This window comes from Raphanus sativus, chromosome 3, assembly GCF_000801105.2.
Source record: "Raphanus sativus cultivar WK10039 chromosome 3, ASM80110v3, whole genome shotgun sequence".
In the NCBI taxonomy this organism is placed as follows: Eukaryota; Viridiplantae; Streptophyta; class Magnoliopsida; order Brassicales; family Brassicaceae; genus Raphanus; species Raphanus sativus.
The window spans coordinates 5,799,797-5,823,395 of NC_079513.1; the positions used below are offsets into that span (position 1 = coordinate 5,799,797).

The following is a 23,599-nucleotide window of genomic DNA, read 5'->3' on the forward strand; positions in this document are numbered from 1 at the left end:
ATACACCATATAAAATATATATACATATTTAATTTCAAAGTTTTAGAAATATGTATCATATTTGAAATAATAAAAAGTAAATATTTGTACAATTTTAAAATTACAGTTTTAATTTGATCAAATCATCAAAATATACTTTACATATCTTCTGTTATTATTTAAAAATTTGATGCATTTAACAAATATCTCAGGCGAAATATTTCGTCTGAGCTATTCACTATGAGAGGTATCGCAAGTCGTTGAATTGGCTTTGTTAGCTTCTTCGATTTGTTTTTATCTAAGGAGTTTGTTGAGGTCTTCATGCAATATATTTTTTACTTTCTAGATTCCTTTGATCTGTTTTTAGGCTGTATTAGTTTGATGTATGTATTTAAATCTAGTCTTAGTTTGTTTGTTCCATCTCGATTCCCATTTGTAAGCATAGGACTCTGGGGACTGGTGTTTGGTGTTGCTATCCGCTGGCTTTGTTTCTCTCGGGATTCATGGAATCACCGGTATTTTAACGTTATCTGTATCGACCTCTGTTTAATGCAATTTATTTTTAACATTATATATTAGGCGGATTTTTACGTAGTTATTTTTTAAAGGAATAAAAGTGTAAGCAGTAACGGAAAAATAGGTTTCTAATTCCCCAAATATTTGTAATCAGCATTTTTAATACTCAAATTCTACTTGCGCTGTTTTAATCCTCAAGTGAATGTTGATCGAGCAATTTTAAAAAACAAAACGGTTGAATTTTTAATTTTCAATTTTGTTCAGTTAACATTCACTCGAAGAATAAAACTGCACAAGTAGATAGTTTGATTACAAATACTTAGGGAATTTTTTTTTTTTGATCAAAGGGAATTAAAAGCCCATTTCCCCAAGCAGTAACGCCATTTCAGTTATCATTACCTTGTCCAAAACACATACATGTACGTAAGAATAAGATGATGCTCCCTTAGAATAGTTAAATAAAACATCAATTCACACTTCGCTTCAGGCAATATCGATCCAGCTGAAGCCAGATTCTTTTGTCCCTAACGTCTTGGCAGCTTCTCTCACTTCACTTAACCGATCCCACATTCCCATAGTTGCATAAACGTTCGAAATACATGTATAAACCGATGGATCTTCTGAAAAGATATTGAGCAATTTCTCAGCTATTACAGTGACCAGTTCAGCATTCTTGTGAGTTCCACAAGCAGTGAGCAGAGACATCCATATCGTTTTATTCGGCTCAAAGGGCATTTCGTTTATGATCTCCTCTGCCTCTTGGAACCTCCCCGCTTGACCAAGAAGATCAACTAGGCAATAATAATGCTCTAGGCACGGTTCAAGACCATACTCAGATTTCATCGATTCGACTATGAATCTTGCTTCTTCAAGCAGTCCAGAATGTCGACAAGCTGAGAGAACCCCGTAAAAAGTTACCTCATTTGGTCCAACTCCAGAATCAATCATCTCGCGGAAATACTGAATCGCTTCTTTGGCTCGTCCGTTTTGTCCACAACCAACAATTATCCCTGTCCAAGACACGACATCTCTTTCCATCATACCATCAAACAACACAACACCATTGTCTATATCACCACATTTCACATACATGTCTATCAGTCCTGTCACCGTCACGGGTTCTGATTCGTAACCTTTCTTTACACACAACCCATGAATCTGTTTGCCCCATCCAAGAGACGCTAAACTTGAACATGCTTTGAGAATACTCGAGATGATGAACTGGTCAGCATCGAGTCCCAGTTTGATTAATTCTCGAAACAGATCAAATGCTAAAGAATAGAAACCTGCTTTCACACAGCCTCTTATCAGGCCAGAGAAAGCAATCATATCTTTATTCGGAAGCCTATGAAACAGCTTATGCGCATCTTGTAGACTCCCAACGTTTGCGTGTAGATCAACAAGAATGCTTCCTACTATGTAATCCAACTCATGACCACTGATGACAACTAAACCATGTACCTGAAGCCCCAGTCTCAAGCTGATTACGTTGATGCATATCTTTAACGCACCACTTAAAGTGTAGGAATCAAAACTCAACCCTGACTGATACATCCTCAAAAGCAGCACCAACGCCGCTTCGTTATCGTAGTTAATCAAAAATCCAGAGAGCATAGAATTCCAAACAGCGACACTACAATGAAGATTCGCCTGACGAAATAGAGCTGCTGCATCTCTTAGAGAGCAACAGTTGGAGTACATATCGATAAGAGCAGAGAGCGCGAAGGAGCTCGACTCCAAACCAGACTTTAAGACACAGCAATGCAGCTGTTTCCCCATTGTTAATAAGCCACCAAAGCTGCAGGCTTTAAGACCACACGGTAAAGCAAAACCATCTAGCTTGAATCCTTCTCTGTGCATCATAATCAGAAACTCCAATGCACGAGGGCTACCTTTATCCACAAACCCGGAGATTAAACAGTTCCAAGACACAGCATTTGGCTGACGAATCCGATGGAACAAACCAACCGCTTCATCAACCAAACCTTCTTTACAGTAACCAGAAACGAGAGTGTTCCATGAAGTTAAATTAGGCTGTGGAATCTCAGAAAAGGCTTTATTAGCTTCACTAAGTCTCCTGTTCTTAACATACATGTCCAAAACAGCATTCATCAAAACAACATCACCTTTCATATTCTCTTTACCAATTCTTTCGTGAATCAAACGACCCAGCTGAAGATCACCCACTAACCCACAAGCTTTCAAAACCGCTGAAAACAAAAACTCGTTAGGCGCTTCTGTTTCCGAATCTAACAGCATGCCTCTGTATAACTCAATAGCCTTGTTTGGTTTCCCATCGCTTGTGTACCCAGAGACCATCGTCGTCCATGTGACGATGTTTCTCTCAGTCATTTCGTCGAACACTTTATGTGCATCGACCAACGACCTAGAGTCGAGATACATGGAGATCAGGTTGTTTGCTAGGAATACGTTATTGGAGATCCCTTGTTTAATTAGCTGAGCTTGCATTGATTCCCCACGCTTTAAAGCTTGCAACTTCCCGCAGTGGCGTAACCCTGCTGCTATAAGCTTCAAGTCCATAGCCATTTTGTTGCAAATTCCATGAAAGTATTAAACTAAGACAAAGCTTATAGGAAGTGGCCAAGTGCTCACAGCCGGTAAATAGAAGTTGCAAGACTGGGACAAAACATAGCAGCAACATCAGGCTTTAACGTAAACGGAAAGTAGTTCATTTGGGCAAATTAAAACGACGTGCTATTCACCCTGGAAGGTAGACAAATATCTTTTTTTTTATCAAATAAGGTAGATGTTATAAAAAGACTTATAAATTTTATGTGTATCGGAAATTTTATAGAAAGAGATTTTATACCCGCAGGAGAAAGATAACACTGATGTATGATAAATAAACGAGAGAGAGTTTCTTATACAAGAGAGGAAGAGAGGTGTGTTTACAATCGAACGAATTCGTTCGTTTATATAGAGAGTAAAAAGGAAAAGTTACTGTGCGTGCATAGTGACGTGGGCTCCACATAATAAATCTCATTTGCCAAAGTTACGGTGCGTATATCTTTGACGTTGCTTCTTCTTCTGTTTTTCATGTTTATAACACTCCCCCTTGGTCCAAGGGCCTTGGAGACCAGTGTCACTATCATCTTTTGCTCAACGTCTTTGTTGCCTCGTTAAAAACCTTTCTAGGAAAACCCAATGGGAAAAACCATAGTAAGGTAAAAAGAGTACAACCACGTAAGCTCCCCCTCGAATGAGCAGTCATAGATCCTTCTGATGACGCATTCCAATATTATGAACATGTTTTCTGAACACCGAGGTAGGAAGTGATTTAGTGAAGAGGTCAGCTGCATTGTCGCATGATCGAACGTATCTTACTTCAATCTCTTTCTTCTTCTCGAGCTCTTGGGTGTATGAGAAGAACTTCGGGTGTATATGTTTCGTTCTATCGCTTTTGATATATCCTTCCTTCGTTTGAGCAACACATGCCGCATTATCTTCGTATAGAATAGTTGGCTCCGTATTTTCGTCAATTCCGCTGCTTGAACAGATATGTCGGCTTATTGATCTTAGCCATACACATTCTCTACTTGCTTCATGGAGTGCGATGATCTCAGCGTGATTTGAAGAAGTGGCTACAAGTGTTTGTTTCTGAGAACGCCAAGATATAGCAGTGCCTCCGATCGTGAAAACGTATCCTGTTTGTGATCGGGCTTTGTGTGGATCTGAAAGATATCCTGCATCTGCAAAACCAACCATTGGACCTTTTGAATCTTTAGAGTAAAATAAACCCAAATCAATGGTCCCTTGAAGGTAACGAAAGATATGCTTAATTCCATTCCAATGTCTCCTTGTGGGAGATGAGCTGAATCTTGCCAAAAGATTAACAGCAAATGATATATCAGGCCGTGTACAATTTGCAAGGTACATCAGTGCTCCAATTGCACTTAGATATGGTACTTCCGGACCAAGTATCTCTTCATTTTCCTCAGATGGTCGAAATGGATCACTTTCAATATTAAGTGATCTAACGACCATTGGAGTGCTAAGAGGAGTTGATTTATCCATGTTAAAGCGTTTCAACACTCTTCTAGTGTATGTGGATTGATGCACAAATATACCATTTTGATAATGCTCTATTTGTAGGCCAAGACAATATTGTGTCTGTCCGAGATCTTTCATCTCAAATTCTCCTTTGAGATAGTCTGATGCCTTTTGTATTTCCTTCTGAGTTCCAATAATATTTAGATCATCAACATATACCGCGATTATCACAAATCCGGATTTTGTTTTCTTGATGAAAACACATGGACATATGGGATCATTTACATATCCTTCTTTTGTTAAATGCTCACTGAGACGATTATACCACATACGTCCAGATTGTTTTAGCCCATATAATGATCTTTGCAATTTTATTGCACATAACTCTTTCGGTTTGGAACTTAATGCTTCTGGCATTTTAAATCCATCAGGAACTTTCATGTAGATATCAGTATCTAATGACCCGTATAGATAGGCTGTAACAACATCCATAAGACGCATCTCAAGATTCTTATCAGCTGCTAGACTCATCAGGAATCTAAAAGTGATTGCATCCATAACAGGAGAATATGTTTCCTCATAATCAATTCCCGGTCTTTGAGAAAAACCTTGGGCAACAAGACGAGCTTTGTATCTTGTGATCTCATTTTTCTCATTTCGCTTTCGAACGAAAACCCATTTGTACCCAACAGGTCTCACATCTGCAGGTGTGAGTACAATAGATCCAAATACTTCTCGTTTATTAAGCGAATCAAGTTCGGTTTGTATTGCATCTTTCCATTGTTTCCAATCATGTCTCTTTTGACATTCATAAACAGATTTCGGTTCTGGATCTTCAATTTCCTCATTTATTTCACTTGACACAATATATGAGAAAGCATCATCAACATCATCCTTTTCATTTCTGTTCCATATCTTCTTATTATGGATGTAGTTGATAGAAATCTCATGATTCCTTTCTGATTCAGGATGCTCTACTTTTTCAGTATTCTCATCGTTTGTTTCTTCCAAAATACTTTCTGCTATTTTGGGTGTATCAGTCATCTCGATATCCTTTTGTTTTCTAGGATTTTTATTCTTAGAACCAGCAGGTCTACCTCGCTTCAAGCGTGTTTTAGACTCACGTGTATCATTTTCTTTTCCTTGATCATTTGGTACTTTGATACAAGCAGGAGCATTTGCAGCTGGTATATGAGATTTAGTTACCGTCTTGGTATCCGCAAAAGCATCAGGTAGCTGATTTGCTATACTCTGTAAATGCATGATTCGTCGAACTTCTAGTTCTGACTCCTTAGTAGGAGGATCAAGATATAACAACGAAGGTACACTCCATTTGATATCATTTTCTACATTTTTGTTTTCTCCCCCTAGAACTGGGAATACTTTCTCATCAAAATGACAATCGGCAAAACGTGCCGTAAAGACATCACCAGTCTGTGGTTCTAGGTATCGTATAATTGATGGAGAATCACAACCAACATATATTCCCAACCTTCTTTGTGGTCCCATCTTTGTACGTTGTGGTGGTGCTACAGGCACATATACCGCACAACCAAAAACTCTAAAATGGGAAATGTTTGGTTCTCGACCAAATGCTAACTGTAATGGAGAATACTTATGGTATGCACTTGGTCTGATCCGAATAAGTGCTTCTGCATGTAAAATAGCATGTCCCCATACAGAGGTTGGAAGTTTTGATCTCATGATCAATGGTCTTGCAATCAATTGCAGGCGTTTAATCAAAGACTCGGCCAAACCATTTTGAGTATGAACATGAGCCACAGAATGTTCAACTTCAATCCCCGTTACCATACAGTAATCATTGAATGCTTGGGATGTGAATTCACCAGCGTTGTCTAATCTAACTCTTTTAATAGTGTAATCGGGAAACTGTGCTCGCAGTTTGATTATCTGAGTTAGAAATCTCGCAAATGCCACATTTCGAGATGATAATAGACAGACATGTGACCATCTACTGGATGCGTCAATTAATACCATAAAATAGTGGAATGGTCCACAAGGTGGATGTATGGGTCCACATATATCTCCTTGAATTCTTTCAAGGAACTTTGGTGATTCTGTATTAATTTTGGTTGGCGACGGTCTTACGATCAACTTACCAAGAGAACATGCAACACATGTCATTTTATTCCCTTGAGAAATCTCCTGTATTTTCAGTGAGTGACCATGTGAGCTCTCTATGATTCTACGCATCATTGAGGTGCCTGGGTGGCCGAGCCGATCATGCCATAATGTGAAATCTTCTGGATTTTCTTTTATTACAAGATTGGATTCGATTGCATCTATGTAGGTATGATGCAATCCCGAAGGGAGTTCGGGAAACTTTTCCAATATATGTCTTTTGCCATATTTCTCAGAAGTTACATACATGTATTTCTTTCCATCCTCAGTTGCAGACTGAGTATCATATCCGTGACGATAGATATCTTTGAAACTCAACAAATTCCTTTTAGAACTCGGAGAGTATAAGGCATTTTTTATGGATAATCTTGTTCCATTTGGCAATGTAAATTTAGCTTTACCAGCACCTTCAATCACGTCTGCAGGACCTGATATTGTATTGACAATAATTTTTGTCGTTTTTAAATCAGAGAAATATCTCTTTTGTTTCAGAATAGTGTGTGTTGTTCCACTATCTGGTATACATATTTCTCGTATCCGTTTCTTGGATTTTGTTCCACTGGCATTCTGATCCATTTCTGTAATAGTCATAAACATCAATAAAAGAGAAACATGAAATTCATTCATATAATAATCATATTAGAAAACATACAATAATTATACATTAAAGTAATATTAAAAACATCACTATTCGTTTAAGACAGGAAATGTAATAATTATACATGACAATACTGAAGGTTATTTAGTAATCTTATTATAAGCACTTCAGTTCTCTTCAGGAGGAATCTAGTCTAGCTCATTTGCGAAATCAGAGGCATCGAGGTACGATGTCCCCTCAAAATTTTCGGTGAGATTCACTTCCTTAGCTTTGCCTTTCGTGGACTCTTGATATAACTTACAGAGATGTGGAGGAGTACGACAGGTACGAGACCAATGTCCCTTACATCCACATCTGTAACATACACTCTCACGCTTCTGCGTGGTATCTTCTTGAGTTTCTTTGCCCTTAGGACCTTGTTCGGATCTAACCCATTTGTTAGATCCCTTCCATTTCGGATTGTAAGTTTTTCCACGTTTGCTGTTGAAATGGCGACCACGACCACGACCCCGACTGGTTTGGGTTCTTCTCTCTGAGTTTTCTATTGACGTAGCATTCACTTCAGGGAATGCTTTGGCTCCCGTAGGTCGGGAATTGTGATTTTTGATCAGAAGCTCATTGTTCTTTTCAGCCAACATGAGTGCAACCATCAATTCAGAAAATCTCGTGTACCCGCATTTTCTGTAAATTTCGGGTAGGAAGTGAAGCTGTTTGTGGAAAGTGTTGTAAGTCTTATTCATCATTTCTGCTTCGGAGACAGGGTTACCGCAATACTTCAGGAGTGAAACTATCCTCAGGACAGCGGAATTGTATTCCTCAACCTTTTGAAAATCCTGAAACCTCAGATTTTTCCACTCTTCTAGAGCGTGAGGGAGGTTGACTTCCTTTTGGTTATCGAACCTTTCTTTTAAAGCTTGCCACAGTTCAGCTGGGTCTTCTATGCTCGCATAGTCATGCGTAACATTCTCATCGAGGTGTTTTTTCAGGAAAATTATCGCTTCAGCCTTATGCTCAGGCGGCGATTTGTTACCGATTACAATCGTCTCGGTTAACTTTTTCATAATCAGATAGGGTTTCACGTTTGTGACCCATCCGACATAGTTTTCGCCAGTTATTTTGAGAGCCGGAAACTGAAGATGCTCGATTCTTGCCATTTGCATTTCTAAAAACAAGTATAATAAATTTTATTAGAATTTCATAATATTTAGAATGAACCATTTATATTAATCATGCAAGCAATTACAAAGAGAAACAATGTATAGAAAAGTAAACCGATATTCATCGTAAATTCTCCCGGAGCAAATTCTCCAACGAATAGACCGTAAATAGAAACACAAATTAGAATTGCAACTAAAATCAAAAACGCGCGGATCATCTTTCTTGAGAGAGAAAATTGAGAGAAAATTATTTGAAAATATTTGGGAGAAGATGAATAATTTTTGATGAAGAAAATGAGTGAAGTATGAGTGTATTTATAGATGTAAAATTACTGTTCATAGCCGTTTGAAAAGGGTAAAAATTTGAAATTTTTTCTTTGTGACCGTTGGCGTTAAATCGTTGAATCGAAAATCAGTCTGAAAATATCGTAATAATCAGTCAATCAATTTCAGTAAATTTCACAATATTTTTATATAGGTGAGCAAACATTTATATAATAATCACGATATAATAAACAGATAAATATCAATCGCATTATGGTGATAAATAAATTTCCATATTAGTATTAAATAAATTTTGCGGCGGCACAGCCAAGCCAAATAATTATGGTGTAATTAACAATCAAGGTTTATTAACGAGGCGACATACCGCCCGCATTAATATAGATAAATAATAGTGAATTAAAACAAACACTATAAAATAATAAACAATAATATAGGCGGTATACCGACCATTATAGCAGGGTAAATATGATACATATAAACTTTACCGAATTGCAGAGTGATCGTGCTGATAACGTGTTATAAAAAGACTTATAAATTTTATGTGTATCGGAAATTTTATAGAAAGAAATTTTATACCCGCAGGAGAAAGATAACACTGATGTATGATAAATAAACGAGAGAGAGTTTCTTATAGAAGAGAGGAAGAGAGGTGTGTTTACAATCGAACGAATTCGTTCGTTTATATAGAGAGTAAAAAGGAAAAGTTACTGTGCGTGCATAGTGACGTGGGCTCCACATAATAAATCTCATTTGTCAAAGTTACGGTGCGTATATCTTTGACGTTGCTTCTTCTTCTGTTTTTCATGTTTATAACAGTAGACAAATATTTAATGTCAGTGTAATGTTACAATCTGGTTTTAAAAACCGGACCAGGCCGGTCGGACCGGTCCAACCGTAAATCGTTAAGCCAACCGATTCCGGATCGATTTAAAACTCGATTTAAAATTAAACCGGCTAACTCGGTTAAAAAACCCGACTAAACCGGCGACTCGGGTCAATAAAAAAAACAGTCATCAAAAATATAAATGTCGTTTTTCAATAAGTTTGAAATAATAGAAATGTACTTTTGATACAGATTCTTAGCTTTTTTGTTTGAAAACTCAAAATCATTTTATTTTCTTTTATATATTTTTTTTCCTTCTCTTCATTTAAACACGTCTATCACAATAAATTATTATCTACTGATGATCACGTCTATTAATAACTTATATGTATACCATCGTGGTCACGCGTAAATAATAATGATCACAAACATTATTATTTAATAATTATTTTAATTCTTATGTTTCATTTTATAAATTATAACATCAAATCTTTATGTTTTAATTCAAATAATTTACAGGAAAAAAGAAGAAAAAAATATAACATTAAAGATTTCTAGGTGTCCTCATCCAGGTATCAGGTTTTTCACTTTGTAACATATATATATATATATTAATATATATATAATATATAATATATATATATAACAAAACTCACTGAAAACCCCGGTTGAACCGATTGGACCGATCCGATTTTTCAAACATTGGTTTACAATTGTTTAAAATTATTAGGAAACTAAATTCTAGCGAAATTCTTTTAGATATCCTTTAGTTTAAATTTTTCATACACGTAACTTTTAGTTTTTGTTTGGTAACAATGAATTGCAGAATTAAAAAAATTAAAAATATTGTCGGACACAAATATAACATCTATATCTTAAATTTATAGAATCTATACTATAAAACAGATGACTGCTTATGATCTGCCCATAAATTTTTCAAAAAAATTACAAAATATACTAGAGTTAAAGTTTAATAGTTTTGGAATGCACATTGTAGAATTTTAATAAATATATAAATAAATATCTAATTTTTCTTAAAAAATAAAAAATAGATTCAAAACGAAAATTTGCAAACAAAAAGAGAATTAAAAAATCAAAAACAATAATATAAACTAATATATATTTAGAATTTAGAGTTAAGGTACATAATTTTGGAATATGGAGTTTAGATTTTAATAAATATATAAATAAAATACCTAATTTAAAAAAAAAAATAGATTCCAAAACGAAGATTGCAAACAAAAAAAGAATTAAAATTAAAACATTAATATTACTATTCATATTTTTAAAAAATTATATAATTAAGATTTATATTTTAATAAAATTATTTATTCCTCAAAATTTTAGTTTATATATCCAGTAATAAATTATAAGGAAGTTAATATTTTATCAATTTATAAAAATCACTAGTCAAAAGGAAGTATATTTAAAAAGAAGGCTAATACACAAACTTTTCAATCGTCTCATCCCAAATATATAATTATGTTGCATGAAAATTACGAACTATTTAAGGGCAAGTTTACAACTTAAAAAGAAAAAAAAAAGTTTACAACTTTAAATGTTCCCAGTGACTAGATACAAAAAGCTTGACTAGATCATGGTTTGCTTTCTCAAATTCCAGAGCACCATTTCAACACATATAATATATATGCCCTCATTTGTTCTTGGCGCTCTGTACAAACAAAGGCTCAGCCACAGCACGAGCCACATGCCGGTAGAATCTGAAAAACAACCAATCAAATTTACCCATGAATATGAAACTATCATCAACACATCATATAAACTACAAACCCATGATTCATCATCTCCATCAGTAAAAGAAGTAAATATCAAAAGGTTACTTACTGGGTCAGCTCCACGGATATCATTCAAGCCACGCACATTGTCGAGGCCGCCACGAGGAGGTCCAGGGCGTCCACTTCCTCCACCACCACCTCCCCCTCCACCACCACCACCACCAGGTCGGCCACCATCCCATTTCTTGTTAGCCCCAGAGCCTTTCCTGTACGCATCTGATTTCTCCATCTGACCAAAGTTTTGCTCACCGGTAAGTTAACAACTTATGCAGCTTATTTAAAAGGAAGCCAAAGAAAGAAAAGGCAGAGTCTTACGGAGAACATGGTTATAAAGAAGACTTGTATCAGATTAATGATTGACAAGAAGAAATCTTTAATCGTCCTTAGTCTCCATATTGATCGCTTCGCTTTAACAACACCTGTAAAATTATTCAAACCCAAGACACAATTAATACTTTTGACAACTGATCTCTAGTATTGGAGTACATCTCCAGCCAGCTAATTATAAGAAGAGATATGATCTATGTCCTACATTCACTACTTACATTAAGTTGTAGAAAAAAAATGTAAATGATTAATCACCCAGAAACAATCTGCTCATTCACTAACTTTCCTCATCGAATTGTCTCTCAAAGAAAGAACTTCTAATGATTCAGAGACCATTGAAGGTAAGATATGCCTATTCACTAACGATTGGTCAAATAAATTAAGGGTGACCTGATTACCACAGCTTAAATATTCATGTTTGTACAAATGTCAAAGGGACTTTGCTAATCAAAATTACTTAAAAATATAATTGCCATCTTCCGTGAATATACACAGATCAACAAAGGTAGTTAGAAACCTTTTCAAAATTCAGGATCAACTCAAGAGAACATGTATGAGCATCCAAATTCGGATATATAAAAATAATTTCCGCAGATATCGAATCAAAGATCAATAAGATTATAAATCAAGAATCCGTTCTTAAGGATATTAATGAAACTAGTAATTTGAGGATTTCAAAGACGAACAATCGGATCCTATTAGATTCTAAACAAAAAGTAAAGGAAAAAATCGAGATCTGAAGTTCTATACCTCCTTCGACGTATGCCATTGCCGTAATCTTCTGGATTATTTTTCTTCCTCGACCGAATAAGGGCAATTAGATGATATAAGCTACGGTTTATATCGTCTTTTTTTTTTTTTTGGTCAAACGATTTATAATCTTTGCATCCTTACGCGTTCACTGGAAGTTTCGCGACGTCTACGTGGATTTGCCACGAGGCGAAACTGAATTGGACAATATTGTCATGTTGATTGCATATATTTACTTTTGGGTAAACTGACGTGGTGAACCCTCAGTTGCAGCGTGGTAAATTTAGTAATGACCGATTTGGTTTCTCCGAATCGAATTTTTATTGTTTTTTAGTAAAAGTCCGAATTTTACTCTACGCTTTCAAATATTAATAGTTTAAACTAGATTCTGACCCGCCCTTTAAGGACGGATATATTTTTTGTTTTAATTTAATTCTCATATTTGTGTTTTCTTTGTGATTATATTCGTATTTTTCTTGTAATCATATTTGTGTATAAATCTTAATCAAAATATATTTTATTAAATAATAGCAATTTAAAAATTGATCTGGTATAATACCTGTCGAACCCACCAACCCGCAGGTTTCAATTTTTTTTTGTGAAAAATATGACCCGCACAACCCGCAAACAAATAATTTGTACCGGCATCCGCTTCATTTAATTTTGCGGTTTACCGCAGGTTATAAATTTTTTAAATTTAATTATTATGAAAATATAATTATAATAAAAATTCTATATTTTTAAAATTTAAAATTGTTTTTTAAATTAACATATTTTTAAAAAGTGTTTACTTTTCTTTTTATTTTTATTTTTTAAATATTTTTTGGATTGGCGGATACCCGCAATCCAAAATTTACCACCCCACCCCGAATAAAATACTCATAACCCGCATCTGCAAATCGATTTTTTCAAATTGTTGAACAAAATTTATGATCCACCCAGTAAAAAGAAAGATACATTATTTGTTTTATAGTTTTTATAAAATCAAAGTTGTAACCAATTATATCTCTGAATATCAAATTTTCTCTAGGATATATTTAATTGTTCTCTCACATCTCTACACCTATAAATATAGCTGCAAAAAATATACAAAATTTGAAATTGAGATTAATATAATAAGGGGTTCGATATAAATAGGCCTTTAAAATAGGAGTTTAAGTTCCATAATAAAGAGTTCGATATACAAAAAAAATATGACATTCCTAAAAAAATATGAATGTATCATTGTGGAACTTCTTTGTTGTTGTTCCAGTTATATCTCGGCATATAAACAGTTATATATAGGTTGTTGCAGTTATATTTATAGGTTCCATGTATTTTTAAAATTTGACTCAAGTATTATCAATTGGTCATAATATAATTAATCAAGAATATTTGTATCCATAAAACTTTACTCAGAATCAACCCGAAAATCAAAGTCTCATACTCTATTAGACATTGTCTATATACTTCGAACGGTTTTTAAAGTATTATATCCAAAAACCAATATCAAATACAGCCCGCATCGAAAACCGAACAAAATTATTGAAAATGTTAAAATTTTCATTTTAATACATTTTGTTATATTTATATGGTTAATATGGTCTTAATAACTTTAAGTAAAATCATATTTAATATAAAAAAATCGAATAACCTATTTATACTAAATGAGTTTATATGAATATTTATTTCTATTAAAAGTTCATTTAACCCCGCTAAACTCTATTTTAACATCATGTGCGTTTTAAATTGATAAACATAATGTTTGTGTAAAATATTTAAAATTTGAATAAATTAATGTCTAGTTGAATAAGTCTCGGTTTCTTGGATTGAGATATAAGTTATGTTGGTGTAGTGTGATAATAGTTTTTGAAAAAATATATCAAAGTTTATTATAGTTAGATACTATATTGTGATAATCAGTAAAAATAATATACGTTTTCTTTTATATGTTTTCTTTTGTAATATTAGGGGTAAAAATAAAAAGTGAAACTACTATAAATGTTTAATTTTGTATTTCTTAACAAATATAAAGTGTATAATTTAATATTACATTTTATACTTCTTAACTGAGATTATGAGGAATAATTAATCTATACTATTAAAGCAGGATCCTATTGTGTTTTTTACTAAAAATACCCTTTTCTTAACAAACATTGCATATTTCATTAAGGGCAATTAAGTAATATTAATAATACATCTATATTGAGTTATTTTTTCTTATCCAGCCCACTACCGACATCAGATCTTTCTTGGACCGATTAAGAAATCAGCCCACTGTCCTTTTCTTTTTAATCATTCTTAATATTTTGTGTAGTGAACAAAAATTAATCACTTAATTATTATGTTTTTTCTTTTCTTTAACATAATTTAAGCATTCATAAAAAATTTTGAATTTTTCATTGAAAAGTATAAATCTTTATTAAAAGTATATAATTTTTTTATTTAAAAAATTAACCACATAAAATTAATTTATCAGAGTCATACCATTCGGGTACGGATCGGTTCTTTCGAGTATCGGGTTTTTTGGGTTTTGAAATTAAATCCCATTCGGGTATTATAAAATTTCGAGTCGGGTTCGAGTCGGATCTTTCCGGGTCCGGGTGGGTTCAGTTCTCATGCATAAGAATCTGAAAATTAACCAGATAACCAAAGTATCTAAAACGGGTTCGGTTATTTTACTCAAAGTAACCAAAGTATCCGATTCGGTTCAAGTTTTTGTATCCAAATTACTCAAAAGTAACCAAAAATATCCATTCTATACAGTTTTTTGGGTAGATTTTTATTCAAACTATCATATTTTACCCAAAAATACTCAAAAGTACCGAAAATAACTACTATAGTTAACTTATAATATTAATTTAAAAATATTAAAATAATTATAAATATAATTAAAACATATATTTTAAGATATATATTCACATTTCGGATATCTTCGGATACTCATTCGGTTCTCGGTTCGAGTCGGATTTGAGACCGGTTCTTCGGATACAACAATTTAGAACTCATTCGAATATCTACCCCGAGTCTAATCGGGTTCGGGATCCTGATTTTCGGATCGGTTTCGGATTGTTTCTTCGGGACCGAATATTTTACTCAGGCCCTTACTCATTTAAAATGAAACACGATAAAAAAAGATAAAAAGCTTAAGTCTTTTATAAAAAACAAATATATGAAAATATGACATTTACTAAATATTTGTCAATTTAGAAAAAATAAAGGAAAATAAACCCGCGCTTTGAAAGCGCGGGTCAAAATCTAGTATATCATTATAGACAGATATGTCAATGATGTAACTGTAAGGATACTCTTAACTTAGGACGAAGCGTACAAAAAAATCATGCAGTTAATGCGTTGGATGCAGTTATAAATATATTGATCGATGCAGTTATTGACATATCATTACAAATAAAAATATGTTCTATTTAATCAGTTCAATGCAGTTATAAAATATGGATCGATGCAGTTATTAACATATCACAACAAATAAAAATATAATGGGCAGTTATTTTATCGATTAGTAATGGGATTAGTAATAGGTAGTTATAGAATTTAAATGAAGTGTATTAAAAGGGAGTTATAAAATTTAAAAGGTGGATACAACATTTATCAATTGGACATGTTGAAGAATTAATAGAATAGATGCTATTGGGACATGAATTTTTGTTGAATTTGTTTATTCTAATAGTTAAGAGGATTTTATAAGTTAACTAGATTTACCAAATTTTATCAAATATTTTTACATAGATTTTTATTATTTGGGTAAAATATTCTATTGATTGTTAATAACTTTTAAAGTAAAAAATTAATAATGATGGGAAAAATGAAAAGATGATCATTTCAACTATTAAAGAGGCAAAATGTCATTTTATCCCTTAGTATACAGATATATAAATAATGCAAAATAATCAACTTTAATAAAATTTTAAAATTAACAAAAATTAAAAATTTTGAATAGAATTTAAAAGTCTTGATTCGGATTTTAAAAATTCATAAACAAATCTCCACGCAAAACAAGAAAGAAGAAGTAAAAAGACCCTTTCTCTCCCGACACCCACCCTATCGAACCAAACCCTACTTTGACGGCCGCTTTTTTCCCCCGACGTCTGGTGCCCCTGGCCGGCGTCGGAGGTCCTTCTTTCCCTCAATCTCGTTTTCCTTTTTGCCCTCTCGACGATTTTCGTTATTCCCAACGATATGTGTGATGTCTCTGGAGCTCAACGGAGGTCCCCGGTGGTGCTCTGTCCGCGGCGGAGTAGATCCGGTCAGGCCAACAGCGAATCTGGAGCAGATGCGAGTCGTGTGAAGCGGAGATCTAGAGATGGGTCGGCTTTTAGGGTTCAGGTTCCGGAACTTGACGAGTGTTTTCCCCCGGTCTCGTTTGTTCTTCCCAGAGGCGATGGTGCGTGGTAGCGTTTTGTATCATTTTACTTGCAAATCTGGAAGCCAGACTTGGAGGCGGCTTGATACTCAGATGTGGAAGTAAAGGGGCGAGTGGTTGTGTGTGAAGCTGGCCTAACATGTGGGTGTTTCATCGCTTAAGCTCGCCCAGGTGAACTTCGGAGGATCTCCTTCGGATGCGTACCGGAGCAAATAGAGAGGATGTGTGTTCTCTTGAATGGCTCTCTGAGTTGCGTGTACTGAACATTTCCAACTCGACCTGAATCGTCTATGGTTCGGTTAGGGAAGGAAAGGGAAGTACTTCACTTTGATCAAACGAAGCTACGTCATTGGCGTGTAGAGCGACCAGTAAGAGGAGTCCGTCCTCCGGTTCTCGGAGGTGGAACGTGGCCAGTTTCAAGCTCTTCTGCGTGGTCTACGGAAGAAGCTATGAAGCTTGGTGTTCAACGCGTTTAGTAGCATCACATTCGCGATACCGATCTAGTGACAGATCCGGTAGTGGAGCTACTTCTCCCAACTTGCAGGGTTCTGGCTCGACGTGGATGGAGCCACTGCCTCAACCCGACTTTCACAGTTTCAGAACCACTGATTATAGCTTCTGGTCTTCTTTGGCGAGAGTATGCGTCTTACGGGCGATGCAGCAACTGGCTGTGTTTTAACAGTCCCATTCTAAGTTCCAGGGTGCTATGTGCTTCAATGTTCTCTCAATATAGAAGTCTCATAGGTTATGGTCATGTTTTGTTATCTGTTTTTTAGTGGTAGAATTAGGTGGTATAAGAGACGGTTTATTCCGAGTCTTGGGATGAACTTGTTCTCACAGTGGTCAAAAATACAATGATGTACTCTAGGTTGCGCTGGATCCGAGTGAGAAATCACCTAGTGAGTGTTCCAGGGTGTTGCTAAGATGCATTGTTGTATGTGTGGTTAAACTGGTGTGGTCAAATGAGTTGTACCAATTTATCGGTTAATGAAATAGTTGATGTTGAGTAAAAAAAAAAAAAAAGAAAGAAGAAGTAAAAAGCTCACAATTAAAGTCTCTCTTTCTTTTCTTTTAGAGAGAGAAAATTCTCTCTATTTTCCTTCTTACCAATATCAAATCTTTCAGAGGAGTAGAGAGAAACAGAGAGATTTTTGTTTTTTGATGTTTATATCTCGATCTTTGATCGATCCTGTCTTCGCGTTAGGCGATTGTCTCTTCGCATAGACGATAGTCTTTTCGCATAAGCGATTTTGTTGTGGTGTTTCAATCAATTTTGGGCAAATCTTCAATTTCTTATTCATTTTCCTGGGTTTGATTGAATAATAAAGTTCGAAGCTCTGTTGGAGCTCTTGTCTTTGGATTCTCTTTCATCAATTTCTTTGATATCCCGATTAGCTTGAGTTGGATTCTCTTTGTCGTAGGATATGTTTCATCTCTTTTCTTAGGAAATCAGTCTTTACCTAACTCTGTTGTGCCGGTAATTTGGCATATGGTGAAGCTTTCCAGATAGTAAGAATGATGTTGATGATGGATTAATTTTGACTGGTTCAAAAAGGAATCAGTAGAGTCGCGCTCATGTTAGCGGTCTGTGAATCAGCTCGAATAATCTCAATGTTATAATCACATCATACAAGGGGTTCTAATTAAAGCGTCGGTTAAGGGTGAAAGAGGATTCTGGTGAAGCTTAAACTTTCCGACGACGGCTACCATTTCAGTCGAAAAAGAACATGTGGTGTCGTGTCAGAATATCCTTTCCCGTGAAGCAATGAATTTTGACGCGTGTCGTATTGGAAGAAAGCGGTGAACTGCATTCGGTGACTAATCGATCTAATTGTAATTGGATTGGTTATTGGGCTTATAGTAAATTGTAAACGGGTTGGGATCTATGTTTGTAATACTTAAGCTTCACATGTAACGTCCATTGGGCTTTTCCAATTAATGGAAAATGTTAACAAAAAAAAATTATAAACAAATAACAATGAATTATGTTCAGATTTTAAAAATTCATAAACCAATAAGAGTAGAATCTCAAAATTTAATAATTCTTCTAGAATTCTTAAATAACCTTTAATAAGAGTTAGACCTTTATTTTGATTTTAATTAAATCTGATGTTGCTCAAAAAATAATAATTAAATTTGATATACATTTGAACCGAAGTTTAGCGAAATAACCCTAAATCACAAACCAGAGGAAAAATCGAAGGCAAATTGTTCGTAGTGGAAGAATTGCAGAATTCGAATCGAGAGGCTTTGCGTTTTAATCTCGGAAGCGATGAAAGGAGTGGGAGGACCATTGCTGTCAATCGGAGATCTTCTTGCCGATCTCGTTGAAGAAACTGTGGACTCATCACCTCCACCAAATCCTGAGAGTTCTTCCAAATTGGAGACTGACGCCATCTCTGGACCGTTGGATCTAACCGGACTCTTTCAGGTCATTCTTCTCAATTAATTGTGTTATGCGATTTATAATTCTCTTTCATTGTTAGTTTGAATGTCTGAAAAATATTCTTGTGGAAGAGCTGCGCTGTGATTATCGCTTTATCCTTAAATTATTTTGTAAAGCAGCTGTTTTGCGTTTCAGGACAACTATGATAAACTGAACAGTGCTTTTGCTGGTTCTGATCACTCATGGACCTCTCTCACTCTGGAGGTAAATTTAAAAGGATTCACGCCTTGGTTAATTTCGATTACCATTTACAATCATCTTGCGTTTACAACTATCTCTTGATTGATGTGATGGGAACATATTATAATTTTTTTCTTGTTTTAATGTCAGTTCTAGTTTTTTTCTATGATGGAACATATTAGAATTTCTTTTTGCCAACCTGTCAGGCATGCGTTATGAGATTCTCTTCATTTGTTGTTTCTGAGAATAGACTAATGCTTATGAAACGTTTCTGTGTGGCTGGCTTGTATGTAAACTAATCGTTTTGTTTACTTTTTTCCCCTTCAATATTCAGCTTTGCGCTTCCTTAGAAACTGCAAACAAGTTGGTCCAAGACACCACCACAAATGCTAGATTCTTGTCAGAGAAAGTGGGAGAACTCGAGAAAATAGTGAAACAAGGAGATTCAGCAGTCGCAGCTGCCAGAACAGTTCACGCTACGGTTAACCAGAAAGGTTTACCCTCTTAGGACAACATAATTAATGCTTTACCCAAAGAACAAACCAACCGATTGGGTTGTATTTAATCCTTTTTACAAAATGATCCTATTTGCCTTGTGTCTAGATGTATCCTGAATGGTTAAGGATATGAATATACAATCTTTTGACATTATACGCATAGATGTTGTATCCTATTGGGTGCACGAGTTAATGCGGACTGGTTATCAACCGGCTGTCGATACATGTGTTTTAGACCTCTCTTTCTAGGCGGCAGTCCACAGGCACAAGATTACCATGACTTGTCTCACGTGGTTAATTTCATCGCCAAGACAATTTGAACATAATATTGTCTTTGAGAAGTTAGAGACATGATGCGGCGCCGGCTCCAAAAAGACCTTCCTAACATCCCATGAACCTTTACTTTGTTTCTTGTTGGCCGTAACACAAAACGTCTTTTTACTCAAAATTTACATATCATTCTTATTTTTTTACCGCGTAGTTAATAAAACGTGTACCAACCAAAATCTGTTTGTTTTCCTAGACAAAGCGTGCCGTGGAACTATTATCGAAGCCGATTCAGGTGTGGTTTACTCCCTCTCCTCGTTCATTTGACATAACCTAGCCCGGCCAGGATTCAGCAGAGATTCTGACATTCTCCAACCCTAACCAAGAACCAAACAAAAAATGTCTCTCTTCCAGTTCAGTATGATGCTTACTCTAACAAACATAAAAAAACTATACAACATATTTCTATCAAGTTACCTGTTCTGCAGCCCTGGTTTTGAAGATTCCATATGAGGTAGAAACCATTTCACACGACTCTGCTATTCGAGAATTCAGCTCATATTCCACTGGAGCTAAAACAGGGTCTGGTTGCTCCACTGACTTTGTGATGCCATCTTTCGATTGATTCATGAAATGAAGAAGCACATGTGCCTGTGATATCAGTAAAATTTAGTTACTTCATTTCTAGGGAAAATAGATATATATATATAAGAACTGGAAAACCATCCCACATGAAATGCCGCTTTGAGAATGTCATCTGAGTTAGCTTGATGCTTGAGGAGTGCACAGACTTTACCATTGGTAGGGCTGTAAGTCACCATGTATCTTTCTTTCTGCCAAGTAAAACGACAACAGATATAATATGGGAGATTAAAAGGTCAAAAAGCTTGATAACTGAGATTGGGAAAAGAAATACATCGAAAAAGGGCTTTACTGCCAGATATGAGCTGGGGTCTTGGAATGCATCCTTAAATCTGGCTCCTGCCAAAATGATGGTATGAAAATCTATTTCAGTAACGTTAACAAAAAAAAAGGAAAGAGTAAAGCTTAACACATACCAAGCATCACTGGTCGATCCTCCACCCATGGAAAAGTAAATATCTTTTCTTGGATATTACCTTCCTGTAGTGAGGGAACCCGCCCTGCAGAGTTCAATAGAAGATGTGTCGACTAACAAACAATCATTTCATTTGCATGCTAAAGAAGGCATCATCGCTGCTTACCCGTCTTGAGAAATGACTCCACTGCTACTGTAAATCTTGCACGGTTTAGTGTATGCAATACTACAGATCTAACCTGAAAGGGGATCCAGAAACGTTTAAAGAAAACCCCAAGTGCATTAACAATATATATATAGATTACACCTCTTGGTATGAGCTCAGGAGATAGCCACATGATAAAAGACCAAAGGTTGTGACCAAAGAAGGGTTTCTTTTGGATATTAATATACTAAATCCAGTTCCCATCTGCACATACAACATAATCATATTAAGGATGACAAACAATTATTTATAACTCACAAATAAGATCAATAACACCCAAAGAGGTAGTGCAAAAAAGGGTCCATATACCAAATCTGCAACGTTAGCAACACACTCTCCCTTAGCAGTGACATCTCCTATGTTCTCTCCTTTAGCAAAGGCTTTATAGATAGGCGTGCGAGTAGACGTTGATGTTACAGCTGCAACGTTCTATAAGGTAACCGATTAATTGCAAGGCAAGAAAAAAGGGATAATTTTTGAAGCACACAGAGAATAATAATACCTTTACAACATTAGCAGCACAAGCGAGAGGAAGGAAAAGGTGTGGAGCTGCAGAAGTGGCTAACTCTACAGCAGCACCAAGCTCCATCAAAAGATCACCAGCAAAACGTAACTGTGAAATTCAAAGCTGAGTTAGAAAGATTCACAGAGAATTAGCACATTTCTTTCCCTGCCTTGCAAAAATCATTTTTCCAACACGGCCAGCACCATCCTACAAGATGCCAACATAGGATCTTCAACAATATGAGTCAATGGGGGAGGATATAAAAGTTAATAAACCTTGAGAATCCAGTTGATGGCAACAGCAGCAGAAGCAGAACTGTTCCTTGAGGCTCCAACAGAGTTGAGAAGGGTCTGAGTGGTGAACACACCCATGGCTCCACCAAAGAAATACTGCAAGAATGGCAAAAGATCAACAAGACAATGAAAAAAAAAACAAGAAAAGATAAAGAAATCAAATTTTCACACCTTCAAAGCTCGGAATGTCATGTAAGGAACATAAGACTCATTGACACTTGCTGGGAATCCTTCAGGTACAACGTAAGATCTCAGAAACGAAGCCACTTCCTGTAAAAAGTGAACAAAAGTTTTATACTTTTTTACTTCAATTGATATTTAAAAAGAAAAAAACAATTTAAAATAAATTGCAAACCTCGAGAGGAGTGCGAGGAGACTCCAAGCTTATAGCACGAAAGGAATTGCGAGAACCATCGCTCTCTGTAACGTATTTCCATCTGTGGCCATCAATATCCTCGCAGCAGATCAGCCTCGGAGTTGAATCGGGGAGTGGCTGTGGGAGAGAGGCGCTGATGCGGAAATGGGTTTCCCGGGAAAGGAGGGAGGAGGAAATGGGGTCAGGTGATGAATGTTTGAGCTTTACGCTCGGCATTGTCAAGAATCTAGGATGCAACCAACTTTGTTGTGTCTTGTTCTACTTGTTTTCCTTCTTCTGACGACTGACACAGACCACTGACACAGATTCATGCCTTTTTTTTTTGTCAATCCATAAAGTCATAAACTATCAAAATGTAGACGCAAGTAGAATAGGAAAGTAACTATGTGAGGTTTGTATCAACAGCCCACGTCAGATGGGCCAGGGAGCAATCGTCTTGGGCCGAAGTCAGAAGAAAATCCAGCCACTCCAGCTTGACCTCGTCACAGACACATCAAACAATAATTAAAAGGTGGATATGAGCCTCAACCAGGCTATCCACGTCATACAATTTAATCAGCCAATCAGAGAATGTTTCTCTTCCACGTCACACATCACACGCCAAATATGTTTATTTTGGGCTCTATTGTTTGATTAGCTTTTATTGTTTGATAGGTCTTGGCCCATAAGCCCAAATCAAACAATAATTAACCATTCATTCAAACTGTGCGTCGACTCTTCTCCTCCTTCATCGTCTCTTCCTTCATTCGATAATCACAAAGCTTCAACGTTTCATATTTCTGAAACGATCGTTGATTAACCCTCTGCATAACTCCAACTTCTACAATCAATCGTCCTTCAAATCCCCATTTATGGCTTCGTACACCCATCTATTCTGCGTACCCAGTTCTGCGAGGCTAATGCCTACACCCATCTTGGTGATTTGAAATCTGGTCGCTGCAACAACACCGCCGAAGTACGTTTGCTGAGGTTTTGGGAGGCAAGGCATGTTGATTTGTGCTGTTCATGATTTATTGTATATGTTAAAGT

At 35.7% G+C, this 23,599-nt stretch overlaps 5 protein-coding genes across 5 annotated transcripts; 1 reads left to right on the forward strand and 4 right to left on the reverse strand.

Annotated features, from left to right (window-relative positions):
- Positions 1–730: 730 nt before the first annotated feature.
- Positions 731–3,272, reverse strand: LOC108846099 (pentatricopeptide repeat-containing protein At4g08210-like). The gene has a single exon (XM_018619308.2). The coding sequence runs from the start codon at positions 3,040–3,042 to the stop codon at positions 979–981; it is 2,064 nt and encodes a 687-aa protein (XP_018474810.1). The 5' UTR covers positions 3,043–3,272; the 3' UTR covers positions 731–978.
- Positions 3,273–7,248: 3,976 nt separating this feature from the next.
- On the reverse strand, positions 7,249–8,692 carry LOC108844984 (uncharacterized). Its single transcript, XM_057005939.1, has one exon. The coding sequence runs from the start codon at positions 8,404–8,406 to the stop codon at positions 7,435–7,437; it is 972 nt and encodes a 323-aa protein (XP_056861919.1). The 5' UTR covers positions 8,407–8,692; the 3' UTR covers positions 7,249–7,434.
- Positions 8,693–10,918: 2,226 nt separating this feature from the next.
- Positions 10,919–12,540, reverse strand: LOC108844682 (uncharacterized). Its single transcript, XM_057005803.1, has 3 exons — positions 12,385–12,540; positions 11,623–11,726; positions 10,919–11,536 (listed from the first exon to the last, which is right to left on the reverse strand). The coding sequence occupies exons 1-3, from the start codon at positions 12,401–12,403 to the stop codon at positions 11,102–11,104; spliced, it is 558 nt and encodes a 185-aa protein (XP_056861783.1). The 5' UTR covers positions 12,404–12,540; the 3' UTR covers positions 10,919–11,101.
- A 6,320-nt stretch (positions 12,541–18,860) lies between these two features.
- On the forward strand, positions 18,861–20,021 carry LOC108843910 (uncharacterized). The gene is made up of 3 exons (XM_018617069.2): positions 18,861–19,175; positions 19,326–19,394; positions 19,705–20,021. The coding sequence occupies exons 1-3, from the start codon at positions 19,017–19,019 to the stop codon at positions 19,876–19,878; spliced, it is 402 nt and encodes a 133-aa protein (XP_018472571.1). The 5' UTR covers positions 18,861–19,016; the 3' UTR covers positions 19,879–20,021.
- Positions 20,022–20,254: 233 nt separating this feature from the next.
- On the reverse strand, positions 20,255–22,905 carry LOC108843909 (protein root UVB sensitive 6). The gene is given in 12 exon segments (XM_057006178.1): positions 20,255–20,511; positions 20,612–20,785; positions 20,866–20,967; positions 21,051–21,115; positions 21,193–21,276; positions 21,358–21,430; positions 21,499–21,600; positions 21,706–21,825; positions 21,899–22,108; positions 22,177–22,290; positions 22,366–22,464; positions 22,550–22,905. Coding segments are annotated over 12 exon segments (1,455 nt in total). The 5' UTR covers positions 22,787–22,905; the 3' UTR covers positions 20,255–20,436.
- Between the last annotated feature and the right edge of the window lie 694 nt (positions 22,906–23,599).